This window comes from Eublepharis macularius, chromosome 14 (assembly GCF_028583425.1).
Source record: "Eublepharis macularius isolate TG4126 chromosome 14, MPM_Emac_v1.0, whole genome shotgun sequence".
In the NCBI taxonomy this organism is placed as follows: Eukaryota; Metazoa; Chordata; class Lepidosauria; order Squamata; family Eublepharidae; genus Eublepharis; species Eublepharis macularius.
The window spans coordinates 32,843,512-32,862,068 of record NC_072803.1 but is presented as its reverse complement, the minus strand read 5'-3'; the positions used below and the strand labels follow the sequence as shown (position 1 = coordinate 32,862,068).

Sequence of the window (18,557 nt, the reverse complement as noted above, 5' to 3'; positions counted from 1 at the left end):
ACCTACCTCACAGGGTTGTTGTGAGGATTAAATGGAGGAGAGGAGAACAATGTAGGTTCACGCTGAGTCCCCACTGGGAAGAAAGATAGGGTCTTAAGTAAATAAATAAATGAACTCATGCAGTTGTCTTAATCAAGCAACACTTTCTTAACCTTAATACACACTCCCATGTGCAACATGGTGATAAAAATAATACTGCAGAATTGAAATAATGTACAGAAAACACTTTGAAGTGTCTCAAGTGATGAATAACGCAGACTATAATGCACAATCCACTACACTCTTCCTCAGTTCCCATTGTAGAAAAGGAGTGGCTCCCCTTGGCTTTTGCATCAGATTTGTCTCTTCTCCGCTCCAACATCCTTCATGACATTCAGCATCCGTCATCTAGGGCCTCTGTTCCAAACCCCAATCCAAAAATTTATGCAACCACTCCAAGATCTACCAGGCTGTCAACAAAAGCAGCCTATCAAATCACATGCATGTGAACAAGTATTGGCTAGTCTTTACAATATTTCAACCTGTGTGTGCCAAATATCAGGATTTTCACAATCAAGCCTTTCATGCCAAATAGTCATCTCATGAGCAAAACACGTGTAATCCAAGGACTCGACCATGTGTATGTGAGAGCCAGTTTGGTGTAGTGGTTAAGAGTGTGGGACTCTAATGTGGAGAGCCGGGTTTGATTCCCCACTCCTCCACTTGAAGCCAGCTGGGTTGACCTTGGGCTAGTCACGGCTCTCTGGAGCTCTCTCAGCCCCACCCACCTCACAGGGTGTTTTGTTGTGGGGATAATAATGGCATACTTTGTCAACTGCTTTGAGTGGGCATTAAGTTGTCCTGAAGGGCGGTATATAAACTGAATGTTGTTGTTGTTATTGTTGTTGTTATATATTTGCAGCACTTTCATGCCATGCTATCTCACATCCAAAACCAGAGCCCCTTTCTGCTATCATAAGTGCATAAGAGGAGCCACGCCGGATCAGAGCAGTGACCTATCGAGTCAAGTGCCATGTTTCTAACAGTAGCAGATGCCACAGGAATTCTCACACTCAGGGGTCCACAGGCAACAGCCCTCACCGACTGACTGCTCCCTAGCATCTGACAAGCCAGGGCAGAATGACCTCAGAGGTCCCATCTGGCTACTGCAGCTAATACCCAACAACAGGCTTATCTTCCATAAGCCTCTCAACCTCCCCTTTTAAAAAAATCCAAGTCACAACTTGTGGCAGTGAGTTCCACAGGTCAACTACCCACTGTGTACTTTTTTTTTCTTATCTGTATTGAGTCTAAATGCTGATCGATTTCACAATATTATGAAAGAGGGAGAAAAGTTTTTCTGTATCCACTACACCATGCATAAATGTTAGATATTTTACCCCTTTGGTTGCCTTTTTTCTAACTAAAATGCTTTAATGATGCAAACCAATGCTTTAGCCTTGCCTTACAGAGCAAGCTCTTGAACCCTGTAATTATTTTGGTTCTCCTTTTCAGCACTTTTCAAGATCCTTTTTGAGATCCTGCAACCAACACTGTTCACAGTACTCCAGATTAAGCTACACCAGAGAATTGCATAAGGGCATTACTACACAAGCAGTTTTGTTCTTAGTCCCTTTTCTGAAGATCTCTAGTAACAAATTTGTTTTTTTTATTGCTGCTGCAACACAGAATTGACATTTTCAGTGATGTATCCATTCCAAACCCAAGGTCTTTTCCCTGATCTGCCATCATCAGCTCAGACTTCCTCAGTATGTATGGAGATTTTTTTTTGCACCCAGTAAGCATAATTTTGCACATACACTGAGCTTCATTTACTATTCAGTCATTAATTCATCCAGTCTGAAGAGGTTCTTTAAGAGATCCTCACAATCCAGTTGTGTTTTCACCATCCTAAACAATTTGATGTCATCTGCAAACTTTGCAGCCTCACTGGTTACCCCCGTTTTAGGTCATTTATGCATAATTGGAACAGCTATAGTCCGAACACAGATGCCTGGGAGACCCCACTGCTTGCCTCCACTGTGAAAAATGCCCATTTATCTCCACCATCAGCCTCTTCTTTCCTAACAAATTACCAGTTCATGAAAGGATATGTCCTCTTACCCCAGGAGTGTTTGTTTAGAAGAAATCAGCAAGAACTGTTTTACTGAGACAGGATGCCCCTTTACAGAAATTATGTGATTCTTCTTCAGCAAGACTTGTTCTTCTTGATATTAAACAATTTCCTCCTTAATAGTTCTTGGGTAAATTGTTATTAAGATAAACCAATCAGTGTATCATTTCCCAGGAGTTCCTGGATCCCTTTTTTAAAAATCAATGATACTGGTTATTTTTTTTCAATCTTCTGGTACAGGTTGATGTTAATGACTAATTTGATATTTTTGTTTTGTTTGAAAATTCTTTTGTTTAAAAACAAATATGAGGGTGCTGAAGTCCGCTGTCATTACACCGTCTCCTTTAACAGACACTCTGATTTCTTCCTCCATCCTTCGATCACTCTCAGAGCTTTGGTCAGCGGGGCAATAAGGCACTCCAAGCATTATTGGATATTTAACGCAAGGAGGCAGAGCCTCACAGGGTGATTGTCATGAAGATAATAACAACACACCTTGTAAACCACTCTGAGTGGGCATTAAGTTGTCCTGAAGGGCCGTATATAAATAGAATGTTGTTGTTATTAACAGCCAGTATATAGTGCCCCCACACCACCCAGACCCAGTGCAAACTTCACATAAATAACAGCGGTATGACTCCAGCTTCAGGGCAGCCAAGGGCCTCAGAATTTTGTCTCACCAGCACTTCCCCCATCAGTGGCCCCCGCAAGAAAGAGGCTTGCCAATCAGCTTCCATGACTATCTCGTAGAATACCAAACATCAGCTTGAGGTTTAATTAACAGACTAATCTGAAGAGGGGCTTTGGAGGTCTCTATAAGTTTGCAGCAGTTTGGTTGGTGGGACTTTCATAAATGGTATCCTCTACACACCCCAATTTTTATGTAGAGGTGGAAGGATTGTATATATTGCCTGTGCACCTAAAGATCTAGTCCCCTGAATGTTCCAAGATAGAGGGTGGCTAGACTGGCTTTACCTGACCACCAAGGCCTCATTCACACATTACACACCAGCAGTTCAGCTTTGCCACCAAGCGTAGATTCCCAACCAGGAGCTTGAAGTCAATCCCAGCTCCAGGGCTTTTTTTCAGCTGGAACGCAGTGGAACAGAGTTCCAGCACCTCTTGAAAATGGTCACATGGCTGGTGGCTCCGCCCCCCCAATCTTCAGACAGAGGGGAGTTTAGATTGCCCTTCGTGCCGCCTCTGGAGGGCAATCTGTCTGGAGATCAGGGGGCGGGGCCACCAGCCATGTGACCATTTTCGCTGAGTGCAAGTTAAACTTTTAAAAACTCCCCCCTTGTTCCAGCTGACCCAAAGTGACATCATTGTGCGGTCCTGGGAGTGTGCGTACACTTTGCACATGCGCATGTGGTACCAAGGGCACCACTTCCTGCCAGAAGTTGCCCCCTGTGCTGGCAACCCACTGAGTTCCACCACCTCTTTTCCCAGAAAAAAAGCCCTGCCCAGCTCCCTGACAAGCACAAGATGCTTTTTAATTCATTCACAGTTTTACTTTAGTTATCCACCTACAAAATCCTAATGAAGCACCAAAGCCTTGGCAGGCGGACCTATAAAAAGGTAAAAGTTCTAAAAAGGTTTCAGACAGTCCCATCAAAGCCTTCCTCAGGACCAGAAATGTTAGCACAGCCTGCCTCTAACACAGGAGTTCTTAACCTTTCTTTGTGCTACAGGACCCTCTGGCAGTCTGGTGAAGTCTACCGACCCCTTCTCAGAATGCTTTTAACGCATACAAATAAAATACATAATTTCAGTTAGATTAGTGAAAATAAAGATGTCATTCTTTTCACAGATCCTCTGAGATTTATTAGACCCAGGGTTAAGAACCATTGCTCTAACAAGGTATTAGGGATCAAAGGCCGTTAGTTTTCCCACTGGATCTTTACTTTAAGGATCAGCATGGGGCAGCTCCCCATTCACACAGCACCTACAGAAAAACAGCTACCCCCAAAGATAGATCCTGGTCCGCAGCTGTGCTCGTCTGTGGAACAGCAAGACTTGAGTCCAGTCGCACCTTGAAGACCACCAAGATTTCTAGGACGATAGTTTCAGGTGGATAGCCGTATTGCTCTGCAGTAGACGAACAAGATTTGGGTCCAGAAGCACCTTAAAGACTAGATTTCCAGGGTCTGAGTTTTGGATATTTCCAGTTCTCAATGTATCCTAAGAAGGGAGCTTTGACTCTCGAAGGCTCAGACCCTGGAAATCTAGATGGTCTTGAAGGTGTGCTACTGGTCCAGAAGACTTCCAGGGTTGGTCTTTAAATTGCTACTGGACTTGAACCTCGCCAGTCCGACGGCAGACACACCACCACCTCCCCGATCACATTATTCTTTGCAGTTGTCTTGTTCTTACCCTCCTTTCCGCCCCCCAAAGTTACAGCGTGTGGCAGTGAGGTTTACAGGCTGAGATCGGCCCCCCCCCCCTCCCCATTCCGACACTGCTGGAACGGAAAGGAAGGAAGGAAGGAAGGCGTCCCTTACAAGAGGTTTCCACCTAAAGAGCGCCTCTCCAGGGGAGTTCCGAAGAAGCTCGGCACAATTCCAGGCTGTCCCGGGCACACCACGCGCGTTCCTGCGGGTCCAGGATTGGTTCAGGGCTGAAGGGGGGGTTGCAAAAGTGGGGGAGGAATCAAGGGGGAGATCCCCAGCTCGGTGACGTCCATGCAAAAGAAAGAGACGGGGGACGACTCTTCCCCCACCTCGGACTCACCTGGCCGATCGGCCTGCAGGCTCAGCGCTCCGAAGAGGAGGAGTAAAAAAGCGCTACTCGCGGCCCCAGCCATCCCTATCCCAGTGCCCGGATCGGGGCTCAGGGCGAGCGGCCGCTCCAATTATGGAGCCTGCACGGCGCGGCCTCCCAGTTCCTCGGACCACCCTCGGGGAGGAGCCGCCGCCGCCTCCTCCCCTCCCCTCCGGCGCAAGGGACTGGCTCAGTGAAGCCCAGCGGGTGCTGAGCGCGGGTCGGGTCTCTCCACTGATAGTGTGGTCGGGGGGGGGGGGGTTCCGACCTTCTGTTTGCCTGGCTTGTGTGGCGGGAGGAGCCCCCCCCCCCCAGCCCCATTTAGCAAAGGACCAAAATCCTGCCCGCTGGGGAAGGTTTCAGCCTATTGTAATGGTAATGAGGTCGGCCGGGTTAGCGAGTAAAAACAAGCCCTTAAAAGCCAGCCAAGCTGTTGCAACATCGGCTTTCGTCGGATGCAGCCCTAGGAGGATTGGTGCTACAGCGTGTCAGCTTTGAAGGGGATCCAAGTTTCTTTCCTCCGCTTATCCTGCGCAGATCTTAAACAGGAGCCTGAGATACCCTAAAGACGAACCATTTTTTGCCTCCCAGCATCAGCTTTTGTGGGTGAGAAGCTACTTCATCAGATGCAGGTCGCTGGGTGGACATCTATAGACAAAGTTAGGAAGATAAAGAATAGGTGCAACTTGCAAGGACAAAGTGCGGTGAAACACACAGTGCAAGGTCATTATATAAAATTCAAATGTACAAAGACCATTCACTCTGATGAGCAAGATCTGGGCCCAGTAGAACCTTAAATATCAACAAAATTTCCAGGGTAAGAAGGGAGCTTTGACTCTCAAAAGTTCATAACCCGGAAATCTAGTTGGTCTTTAAGGTGCTACTGGACCTGGATCTTATTCTTCCACAACAGGCCAACAAAGACCACTCTGAAACTATCACTCTGATTAGGCTTTTTTTTACATTTTGGAAACCTTTCCATCATTTTCCTCCAGTCAAACTTAAAAAGACCCTGGATAGTCAGGGACTGGTTCCACATGAAGCTTCAAAAAAGCATCCCAGCCACAGCAGCGGGCAGAAATGCCATCTACAGGGCAAACCACTCGCTGGCACCACCCTCCTTTTCCTCTCTCATGCTTGCACAAAAGCATAGACACCGCAGAGACCAGGCTCTCCTCCCAGGGCTTAGCAACCCTTTATTTTTCCTTCCTTTATCAGTTGAAGAAAGGAAAAGCCCCCAAGGATCCCAACAAGTGATGCTTACAATAAGCATGGCATTGTGTGGATGCTTCCATTTAAATTGGAGCTTCCTGTGATCCCTGGGGTGGGGGTGGGGGAATCCTCTGTGGAAAGAGCCAGGCTCAGGGCCCTGAGGACTGTTCTCTGTCAATTCAGAAAGCAATGTAGACATTTCAGGCAAGCCCAAAATAAGATGACTGTGCTTCTCCCATGCCCACCAAATAATCAACAGTTCAGGGTGGCTTTTGCCAACAAAGACAAATAAGTTTCTCTGTTCCTCTTTTGAAGTTACCAGCAGTTTGGTCCCATTGCAATTCCAATGGAGGCCATCTTTGTATACAGTCATCTTGTCTCAAAATGTTCCCCAGAGCCTTAAAAAAGTCCCTTTTCTCAATAACACCAACCCCTAATCTACATATTGAATCCACACAGCTCTTCCAGCCTAACTAGTGTCACATGTGGAACAAGGGAAAGAACAAGAGCAATAGCACCTATGAGACTAACAAAATTTGTGGTAGGGTATGAGCTTTTGTGAGTCACAGCTCACTTCTTCTGAAATGCTACTGAACTCAAAAGTGCTACTGGACTCTTGCTCTTTTCTACTGCTACAGATAGACTTAACACGGCTACCCATCTTGATCTATCTCCATGTGGACAAGGGGCATTTCTGAAAATGTGACCTTGGAGGGCCTAGACTTAGTCAACCTAAATGTGGCTTCCAGGACTTCACAGCTAGATTATTCCATAATGTCACTGGACCTAACATGTACCTCAACAACAGAATCTATTTATCAGTATATCTAGACAAGGTGGAATCTTTACACCAGATAAGTTATGAAGCAGTCAACATGCCTAGCATGAAACCGTATCTGTGTTTCTACATTTTGAATCTCACATTTCCAGGTCCCACCAAGCTCAGAAGTATAACCTCAGCACAACAGGTTATGGGTTTATGACTCAAGAAAAGTCTTGGGACCAAGAACCTTTGGGGTCCATGAGGGTACTTCAGGGGGATCCATGAATCTTTTGCAAGGACAGAAGGTGAGGCCTTATAATATAACAACAACAACAGATTTATATACCGCCCTTCAGGACAACCTAACACCCACTCAGAGCGGTTTACAAAGTATGTCATTATTATCCCCACAACAATAATCACTCTTTGAGGTGGGTGGGGCTGAGAGAGCTCCATGAAGCTGTGGCTGACCCAAGGTCACCCAGCTGGCTTCAAGTGGAGGAGTGGGGTATCAAACCCAGTTCTCCAGATTAGAGTCCTGCATTCTTAACCATTACACCAAACTGGCTCTCTACCTAACATGCTGTCTACCTAACGTGAAATCGGAACTCTTTCTACTTTCTAGGAGCTGGGACTCTCTGCCTCAGAGAAAGAGGACCAAATTGGCAAGAGTTCATAGAATCGCTACCATCTTCAATTACCTAGTTTCTGGGAATTCTAATTAGTTGGGCATCACACCAGAGGTTACATTCCTAATGTAATCTTGTATAAAATTGAACTAGTTTTCACTCTATTTTCCAATGCAAAAGGTTTCAAGCATAGAGATGCCATTATGTGTCCATAGACAAAAACAGTCAATGACAGGTTTCGCCTGAATACCAGAAGTTCGGGTTGTCCAAATTTGGTCTCTAGGGTGCCAGTTGCCTATCCTTGTCATAAATGCTTTCGATCAACAACTAATAAAATAAGCCAACAAATAGAGTTGGCTTCTAGTTATCTCTTTATCCCATTTCTTGACTCAGTAAAGTTACATACTCAAGCTCACATCATTTTTGCCAGCTCCAGAGGATGACAAGGTGATTCCAGGACTTTTACAGAAACAGGGTCTCCTGAGAAAGTCTGATGAAGCTGGACAAAACTTTCAGGCAAAGACACTGTGGGGTGGATCCAGTGAGTCCTTTCTGCTATGTCTTCCTCCAAAGCAGAAAGACTTCCTATGGCAGAAAATTACTTCCTTGATCAAAGAGAGGGGAGCTGAATCCAAGCCACTACTGCCTAGGTGTCACTCTCCCTTTGTGAAATTTGTTAGTTGAGAAGAGAGAAGACAGCCAACCCCACTATCAAGTGCTGGTTCTGTGCTACTCCTGGAGAGAAGGTCTTTTCTGCAGTTGCTTCCAACTTCCCTTCTTTCCGATCACCAACCTTCCTTCTGTGGTGCCAGTCCTATCTATCAAATCCATCTTGGTAAGGAGAGGGAATGGAAAATGCAGTGCCCTTTACCTGGAGGATCTGAAACTCACACACCCATGTACATATTTTGTCTCCAACCACACCAAGCAGTCAGCTCTTCGTGACTGTGTGGTAGCACACATCCTTTGCCTGCAGAAATTCCCAGGACCAGCAACACACAGCTCCAGTAGCAAGTGGTAAATAAGAGCAAGTGTCTGGATATTTTTAAGGGAGGTATTCGGAGCTACCTCTAGCAGGTATCTGGAGGGGCAGGATATAAATATTCAACATCAGCAGTTCTTATACTTTTGCAAGGGCAATCCCTTCCAAGCTTACTCTACTTTTTCTGACCCATTTCTGAAATGATGGTACAATTCAGAGTTTCAGGCAGGTAGCCATGTTGGACTGCACTAAAAGTACAAGATTCTGGTCTAGTGGCATGTTAAAGACCAACTAGATTTCCACGGTATGAACTTTTGAGAATCAAAGCTATCTTCTTCAGCTACATAAAGAAATGGAAATATGTATGGTTTATACACCTGGATGGATAAAACCCCATATACTTCCATGCCACTTCTAAATGTATCTGAAGAAGGGAGATTTGACTCTCGAAAGCTCATACCCTGGAAATCTAATTGTACAATTCATGTCCCACTTGTAAAGAAACACCACAATACTAACCCCTTCCTCAACATAAAAGACAAAATCTCACTTCAGTTAATAGTGAAAAAATGTACGCTTTTTCATTTTTAGCATTAATATATAGCAGTTCTGAGATCCTCTTCAGCTATATTGCCCTGTTCCTTCTCCTGTCTTCTGGATTTACAACCCACCTGAGAGGGTCACAACCCACAATTTGAAAACTGCTGCTCTAAACAAATTAACATTTCTCTGCAAGTCAGAGTAGACTATGATCCGACTTTGCATAGGGAAGTTTCAGATGTTCTGAATTGGGGGCGGGTGCTGCCCAAACCATCATGAGAGTTGAATTTCAGCAGCAACTCCCCATTAATGTCTTATACCAAGTTGAATTGGCAGGAGGAGGAATGGGGTCACCTGGGAAAGGAGGTTATGGGAGACTCCCCATTCTGTTCCAAGATCTGCCAAAAGCTATACACCTATTCTTTACTAAGATGTTTTTTCCTGATCTAAATTTTCCTCTAATAAAGATTTTTTGTAAGATCAAGATTTGCAGAGCTTATAGATACTTAATAAATCTCATTTTGCACTTGCAACAATTTCTGGTCTGCTTGGGTGCAACTCTCTTGCTTTGTGCTATACCAAACCATCTGTCATCTGGCAGGTTTCAAACTGTTTTTACACCGATCCACTGCTATTCTCATGTGCAAAATTTGAATGTGCAAGAGCAAATTAATCTGTACTTTCAAGACATTTGAACTCTTGTGCATCAAAACATTTTCATCATTCATATATGCAAAGATGACGTTTTTTACCTAAAGACTACTGATCCCATGATGCAGTGTCTTAAACATTCAGGAACCAATCACTTTGAGATTGGAAAAACTGAAGCACCAACAGACAACTGAAATTCAGATCAGCAGCTGGAATTAATTGATCAAATTAGGGGTGTGTGTGTGAGGAGGGAGCCTATAAAACAAAATTAATTCACCGGATTTTTACATGCATGTCTTTTACCATTCTTCAGCCCCTCTAATTATTCTTTCAACTGAGTAGTTTAGGTATTGCTTTTGACCTGTAAGCCCTCCCCTAGTATCCATATATTTGAAGGATAGTCTATCCCTATATATCTCACTATCTTAGATCTGCATATCACCACCAGCTAGAGGGACCTTCAAGAGGTAGCTTATCTGTGGTCCAATTTTCTTGGTAGTTTCTGCTTTACTTTGGAATGGCTTGCCGGAATAAGATACACAAGATAATCTCTTTGGCAAGGTTTAGGAAACTTTGCATGACCAATTTATTTCAACCAGCCTTTGAAAAAGTGACTTTTGGATGGCTGCACTGGGATAGCATTTTTTATTCTTGGGTTTGATGTCTAAGCCATTGGGTGATGTTGGTTTTTGGAGCTGGAATTTTTAGCTTTAAGAAGGGTTTTTTCTGTATTACGAAGTGTTTTTCTAATATATATTCTATATATTTTTCTATATAATATATATTCTGTACTCTCCGTCCATTTTATCCTCTCCACAAACCAGTGAAGTATTTTAGGCTGAGAGCATGCTGCCACAGCAGAGTGGAAATCTGAACCTGGGTCTCCCAGATCCTAATCCACTACATCATGGTAATTGTTTTGCAGTTTGTTGATATTTGTAATTTTGACTCTTGTAATCTGCTTCAAGAGTAGGAGTACACGGAATATATACATTTAAAAAAATAAATATAAAAGTGTGTCAAGTGCAGCAGACTTAAATGTGTGACCTTAGAGTGCTTAAATTAACAAATGGCTTTCCAATGCCCAATTATGGGCTGATTTTCACAATCATATATGCTAGTCTGTGCATTTTATTCTGCACTTGTGACTCTGGAAGTTCTTGTAATCACTGATGCATTCTGGGAACAAATTGTCACTCTGCCTTTCAAGAACGCAAGAAGATCATTGCTGGATCAAATTAAACATCCATCTACTCCAGCATTCTAGTGGTCTGTCTAATGCCTCTGGGAAACTCACAAGTACAGCATTAAAGAAAAATTCCCCCCAGTGTTTGTGTCCGGTGTGAGGTATTAAGAGGTATAGTGCATTTGAAGATGGGAGGTTCCATTTAACTATCATGATATTTAGACATTGAAAGAGCTATCTGCCATAAAGTGTTGATATACATGCACTGCTGATGTCCCCTGACTGGATCCCAAAGTATGTAGCTTACATGTAAAACAGCCACCAGTAGTCCTATGTGGACTGAGGCTACAGTGCTGGGTAAGGAGGTTTAACTCTGGTCCACCATGCATGCTTTCCCCTCTATGGTACTTTTAAGTCCTTGGAGAAAATAAAGACAGCCACGATATAGACACTCACTTCTTACTGGAGCTTAAAGCAGTCTAGGAAGGGGGGTCCTTTCCTACTGGAGAAACAATGCAGCGGAATTAATCCCCCCTACCCCAGGACTACAGCCCGTCCATACTGGGATCTTCCACAATCGCCACAGCTGTTCTTCTCGACTCAAGGCTCAGAATTGGTAACTGATATACTAACATAGTGATATAGATCACTATGTCAATTACAGAGAAAACACTCAATGGGTTCTGTCAAAGGAAACGCTGGCATATCCACAATCTACAAGCCCCATTGACTTGTCACTGTGTTGCATCAGCAGGAGCAGTATCCCACAAAGCCATGATTGCCCTTAGGCAGGTGGCCACCTACCTTTTTAATTGCATAGTGGATCCATCTGATAAGATGAAACAGCATTGATGGGACAACCTGCTTCCCTGCATTGCAGCAGTCAGGATGCAAAAAGACAAACAAACACGTTTATAAGAATCGCTCCCCCTTTCCCTGCATTACCGCCTCATATTAAAATCTGATCTCTTTACTTAGTTACTCTGTGTGCTCGTTTTCATTTAATTTCATTTTAATAGAATTTTGAAACCTATGGGATCCCAGCGCTTTAAGCTACAGGACCCCCCATGTAGTGACCCCTCCAAGACAGAAAAGTAGTTATGAGGAGTTAAGCTTGTTTGAACAGACAAAAAGCAGGAAGAAAAGGGATTAACCCGTCTCTTACCCACCATGGTCCTCTGCTACCAGTTTCAGCCTACTCACAGCTGCTTTTTTCTCTGTAGTTATCATTTTTAGATTATTACAGATATTTTCAAGAATAAACACAATTCAATGCAATTCAAAAAGGAAAAGGACCAACAAACACTAATGCCAAGCATGTGTGGCTATGACAGATCCCCCTTCACTCCCCCACTCTGAGGCAAAATCCATGTTTTGCTTTGGCTAAGCAATCCCAAGTAACGTCTCTATTTGTGGTTTTAAAGTTCTTTTGTGGCCCACCCTGATAAGCAGTTATAATTTTGGTTTTTTTAGCCCAGCCCAGAAACTTGATGGGAGAAAGCAGGAGCCCCTCTTCTCCTGTGCAGGAAATGGAACTGGAGACTGAATAGTGTTCAAAATAAGCAACTTTATTGAACAGGCAGGGATGGAATAAGGACAGTCAGAGAACAAAAGAGCCGAGGTAAAATTTGTTGGTAAATCAAAATATTCTTTAAGTAACAAGCAAAATAGTTTTCTTGAAGCTTAGTTTCCATGTTCTTGATCCTTAATAGTGAGAGGTGTTTTGTTTAATACTTTGATTACAGCAACGTTTCTTCACATAGTTCCCGTTTATAACTCAGGTTTCCTGACGTTGGTTCAAAACTGTTTTCCTTTTACAACAGACCTGGGATTCTCCTCAGAGCCAAATAAGGTTTTGGGATACCAAGAAGGCACAGAAAAAAGACACTAATGAGACTACAAGATGATTGATAATAAAGTGTTGTAGGCAAAAAACTGTAATGGATTAATAATATGCCTATTATGTTTCTCTACTGTTTTTACTATGTAGACTGTTATGTAGTTCTTTTTGGCTCTTTGTAGTTGTTTATTTGTTTTACTTTTTCTCTTCTGCCCTATCTTTCAACTTGTCCACAAAAAAAATAAAAAATAAATTTTAAAAAATGAACCAGCCTTCAGGATGAGAGTTGATTGCTGACAGGATTTTGGGAGTGTGTGTGTGAGAGTCTGACAGGGAAGGACAGGTTCCCCTCTGGCATGAGGGAAAATAAATCTTTTGCCCTGTTACATTGTTTTCTGGGAGAATTCTAATTAAGAATTCCAAATATAAGCCAGTTCAAACTGAAACCCGTGTACACAGCCACAATAGAACCGAGTGTGTTTTTGGCAATGAGTGATTGGGTAGTTAGTGGACTCCCATTCAAGCCAAGTGAAGAAAGGTTGTATCTCCTTACATGAAGAATAATTCCTGCCCAGCATCTTAAGGGCATTTGGCTCTTTAGACCAATGATTGATTATAGTAAGATCCACATAACACCACATTTTCTCCAACACTAGTTAGAATAGCCACTGTTCATGTCCAGAAGTTTATCCAGAGTATTATATCATCTTGCAAAATCGTTGCATGATTATTCCTTTATGTTATTTAAGGAGGATGTGACAGGTTTAGAGCTCCAAATAAAGGACCACATGTCAGGATCTTGGTCAACTTTCAAGTCTAGAGGTATAAGATGGATTTCTATGCATAAACAGGAAGCCAAGAGATGCCTCTTGGCATCTCTTGGTATACAAGAGAACCCTCTTTTAACATATATTGATTTATTAGTAATAAAGGATTCAAAACTGGTGTGATTTCCTGTAATTTTAGGTTTGATTATTCACTTGGGAAGTGGGAACACAAAACTTTGAATTTAAGGGTATTGGATCCAGGAGATCTAAAAGTTGTTTTGATGCCATAAGTTCTTGCCTAAATATCAGCAATTTATGGTTAAAAAGGGGTTGAGCAGAGACCACCAGAAAGTTACATAGTATGCCTTTAAACAGAACCTGCACCTTTCCACCACCTCTCCTAAGAAAAGATTTTCTTTGCAGGATGTTAGCCAGAGCATTTCAAGCAGAACAACAGATACTACAGAGAGTACTCAAATGCAAGTGTGGATTGTTGTTACTATTATGATGGTTTCCATAACAAATTATTTCCAGACACTGAAGATCACTAAAAGTTTGACAGCCTACAATAGGTTAAATGGTCTTTGAGTTCCCCCTCATATATCCACCTCAGTCCCAATGACCAGATGTGTGCAGAGAGAACCCTGAGCTCAGAACTTTATTCTTGATTCAGATTGGTACCATGGGCTTCAGCCTTCTCCTCAGTGCCATTTCCCCTACCTAAAATGGTCCCAGGGAGCTACTATTTGCTACATTGGGGGAAACTACATGTACAGACAGACCTCATCTTCATATCTGGCATTTTCTTCACATGTATGGATATAGGGTGTAGAGAAATGTGCACAGTGACACCTGCTTTTTTGTGCCATAATTACAGTGGATGAATTCTGGAGGAACCAAAAATTTAATAAAGAAGAAAAACAATTTTAAGTATATGCACGTGTATGTTCTATTTCTCTCTCTTCTATTTTGAATATAAGGGGGGCATGATAACAGAACAGATTTAACAGAATAGGTTCCCGTCTATGTTTTGGTAACTCTGTTCCACACAGATTTATTTCCATCCCTATCATAATTATTTCTATCAGTCCTGTAGGAGTGGTACAGCTCAGCCAAGCACAATTACAGAATTTCTGGCAGAAAGGATGATCTTATCATTTCATTATTAAAAGTTATATAGTTAAACAGGACACTTAACTATAAACCATTAGATATTCTAAAACCACATTGCATATTTAAATGTTCTGCTAATGGCTCAGTGATATTAACAAGGACATTAACCTAGTGAGAGATACATTTGTCACACTTTTTAAAAACATGGTAGCCATACACACCATTCATTCTCAAACCCTGGTTAGTGTGTGCCACAAAAAACACAATAATTCAAAGCTCATGTTAAAAACAAAGGACCAGTCTGCCGGTTGCCCCCTGCTTGATTTGTTGCTCTAGTCTTGTCTCTTTTCAATCAGCTTCTGCTGATCAGGTGGGTCATTCTGCTGTGTCTCTGTATCAGGAGTGATTGCACCATTCAGACCATCTTAATGTAGAGTGCAGAATCATTTGCTTTAAGGGGAAGCTGCCTGCTGTGTCTCTGCTTGTCACTGCTCCTCCTATAGGAGATATATTTACAACTGCAACACACATAAGAATATACAGGAAATCGGCTTCTTGGTGAATGAGTCTCTTACTCTTTCACACTCCATAAGTAGGGGGCTACAAGAAAAACCAAGTGTACGTCCAGTTTTAAGTCTGAAAAGTGTGCTAGATCTCTATCAAATGAAAATGCACCTGGAAAACAGCATGTTCATCTTCTGGCAGGTAAATACATAGGGGAAACAACCCTCAAATTCAAAAATACTCAGAAGAAATTTTACTTTCAGGAGAAAGAATTGCAGAGGAGTTTGGATGTTTCCGCCCAATCTATACACTGAAGAATTCATGAATAAAAGAAAGATTAAGGGCTTTGTTTACTGTGTTAATACAATGCAATTTTCAGATGAAATTGCCAATTTATGGAAAAACCTGTTCAAGCAGAAGATATCAAATTACGAATAAAAAAATTAAGAATTGGGGAAACTTCAGGTTCTGATGGATTGGTAAATGAATTGTGTATTACTTTCATTGAGGAATTGATACCAGTCCTATTAAAAATATGCTCATCTATCTTTTTAAATAAAGGACTCACACAAACTTGGGTAGAGCACCTAAGCAAGTCTACTCAGGAAAACAATGGGGCTTATTCTCAGGAATTAATTCTTAGTATTACACTGTAAATTGCCTTGCAATGCTGATGGTGGTATTTACTGTAAAAAAAACTCTAAAGACTCAATTATGTCTCCATTAAAGATTTTGCACAAGTTTCATGATATAGAATAAAACTTAGAAAAATTGGTTCAGACAGGATTTAATATTGCAAGGGGAAATGGGTAGGTGACAGTTTCTATATGGAAGGAGGAGGGTATATGATACTTGGGTATCCATTTTTCAAAAATATTGAAGAAATGAGGATCTTTTATTGTGCAAAGTTGAGGTTAAGGTGAATAAATGGTCTACCTAAGCAAATGGATCCAGATCTTAACAGAAAGCTGTGAAATGTGTAATAAACAGAACAAAATCTCTAGAACCTTTAATCACCATCATATTACTAACTAGGTCTTGCTAGCACATAGCAACAGATTTTCTATAAAGACTTTTCATATATCAGAGATGTTGATTGCTTTTATAGATGTGCAGAAATGGCCCTGCTATAGAAGACCACATCTACATAGGAAATCAATAATGTGATCCTAAGCAAAGTAACACCCTTCAAAGCTCTTCAATGGACCTAGAAGGATGTAAATTTGTTTAGGATTACACACTCAGACACCAAAATCAATATTTGGAAAGCATGGGGTTCTCAAGGTAACAGTTTCTGATAATGGGCCTCAGTTTACCTCCATAATGATTACAGAATGTGTGCGAGATTATAAATCTGAGCATTGTATTAGTAACCAACATTTTCCACAAAGTAGTGGGGACAGAAATGTAGATACTTAAAAGGGAATCTTCTCCAAGAATCAGAGGACCCATACGAAGCACTTTGGACATCAAATAACACCTGTCAGTAGGACTACTCCAGCTGAACTTCTTACAGGAAGAAGGCTGAGGACACCTTTGCAAATACCTCCCACAGTTTGGTGTAGAACGGTAGGACTCTAATCTGGAGAGCCGGGTTTGATTCCCCACTGCTCTGTTTGAAGCCAGCTGGGTGACCTTGGCTCAGTCACAGCTCTCTCAGAACTCTCTCAGTCCCACCCACTTCACACGGTGATTGTTGTGAGGATAATAAAAACACACTTTGTAAACTGTTCTGAGCGTGGCATTAAGTTGTCCTGAAGGCTGTATATAAATTGAATGTTGTTGTTGTTATTAACCCAAAGTGGCCAAACTTGAAAGTCTTTAGAAGGAAGAATTAAAAACCAGACAACAAAACAACAAACCAGACAACAAAGATTTAACAACAGGCACTTCAACAATTGTTACTTGAATTGGCACCAGGAACCAAGGTGTCAGACACTGGGAACAGTACGGAAATATGCAGGGATGCCAACATTTTATTTAGTTGAAATGCAGCATGGACATCTCTGGTAAATCAGACCATCCTGACACAATAAAAAGAAAATTAGTGTCTAGCAAGTCTCCCTATATTAGAGGAGATGGCTTCACAGAGGATCTTTCTGGAGCAAAAGAAAGGAGGTCCAAACATAGGTAGGAAAACTTCACAAAGTTTGTGATCTCCTCAAAGACCTGTAGTTAACTTTATGACATCATTAGAATTTATCAGAAGAATTTAGTGTAAACTATTCATATTCGAAATATCAATCTGTTATAATGTGAGATGCTAGTTCTGCTTGTAAAGAAAGTGAGATGTGGCACAATCATAGAGCTTTGATCCTTCACAGCTCCAAAGAGTGTGGTAGGCGATAAAAGGGGGGAGTCTTCCAGGTTGCAAAATCACTCTTAAATTCCTTCTTAAGATGAGAGTGTTGTCTCTCCTTTACAAAAGAGCAGCACTTACTACCACAGAGGTTCACTCACTCAGTCACCAGACCTCTCCGCTTGGGTCCATAAATAGGATCACCAATTCCAGGTTGCAACATTTCTGGAGATTTATCTGTGGAGCATGATGTCACAGAGTCTGTCCGCCATTTTCTCTGAGGGAGGAGGACTGATCTCTGTAGTCTGAAGATTAGTTGTAATTCCAGGAGATTGTCAGGCCCCACCTAGAGGTTGGCAACTCTATCCATAAAGTGAGTTGTCAGCCATCTTTATTTCTGTGTATTGTCGAAGGCTTTCACGGCCGGAGAACGATGGTTGTTGTGGGTTTTCCGGGCTGTATTGCCGTGGTCTTGGCATTGTAGTTCCTGACGTTTCGCCAGCAGCTGTGGCTGGCATCTTCAGAGGTGTAGCACCAAAAGACAGAGATCTCTCAGAGATCTCTGTCTTTTGGTGCTACACCTCTGAAGATGCCAGCCACAGCTGCTGGCGAAACGTCAGGAACTACAATGCCAAGACCACGGCAATACAGCCCGGAAAACCCACAACAACCATCATCTTTATTTCTGTCTCTAGAGTTCTTAATAATTCCTGTTTACTCATCAGGCCCCCAAATGCAAATAAATACTGAATCTTCTGATCTTATCATAGCAGGAACTCGATGCGATCAGCCTTCACATACCGCCAAAACTTCAAGGGAAAAAAACATGAAAAGGCTGAAGTCCTCAAGGAGGAGTGGATCTGAAACCTTTAATTTCTTCTGTATAAGTGTATGTTGTCAAAATGCTCACCAAAGTAAACTGTCATGAGCAATGTAACTGGCAGATCTCCAAGAAATTAAGCAGCCTGGAAAAATGTAAAAATATTGGTTCGGTTAGATAGCTAGTCACAATATTAAGGCGTAGGTGATTATAAATAGGCATCTAAACTACATGGAGCCTGTGGAGTTGAGCTCTAGGAAAAGTCTGTCAACAGAGCTATATTTTGCTTCATTTTCCATGGGAAAAGTCTTCTCCCAAAGCAACAATGAATGTTGTTTTAAGCTCGCAGTTATAAATGTAAAATTTTCTAACAAATGT

The 18,557-nt window shown here is 42.1% G+C and overlaps 1 protein-coding gene across 4 annotated transcripts in view; it reads right to left on the bottom strand.

The window, feature by feature from the left end:
* ADAM9 (ADAM metallopeptidase domain 9) overlaps positions 1 to 4,976 on the bottom strand; it is a 73,847-nt gene extending 68,871 nt beyond the window's left edge. For all 4 annotated transcript variants that reach the window (XM_054997734.1, XM_054997736.1, XM_054997737.1 and 1 more), the window contains exon 1: positions 4,844 to 4,976. In XM_054997734.1, the coding sequence (XP_054853709.1) occupies positions 4,844 to 4,916 (73 nt within the window). In that variant the 5' untranslated portion in view covers positions 4,917 to 4,976. The remainder of the gene's footprint in view (positions 1 to 4,843) is intronic.
* Positions 4,977 to 18,557: the final 13,581 nt, after the last annotated feature.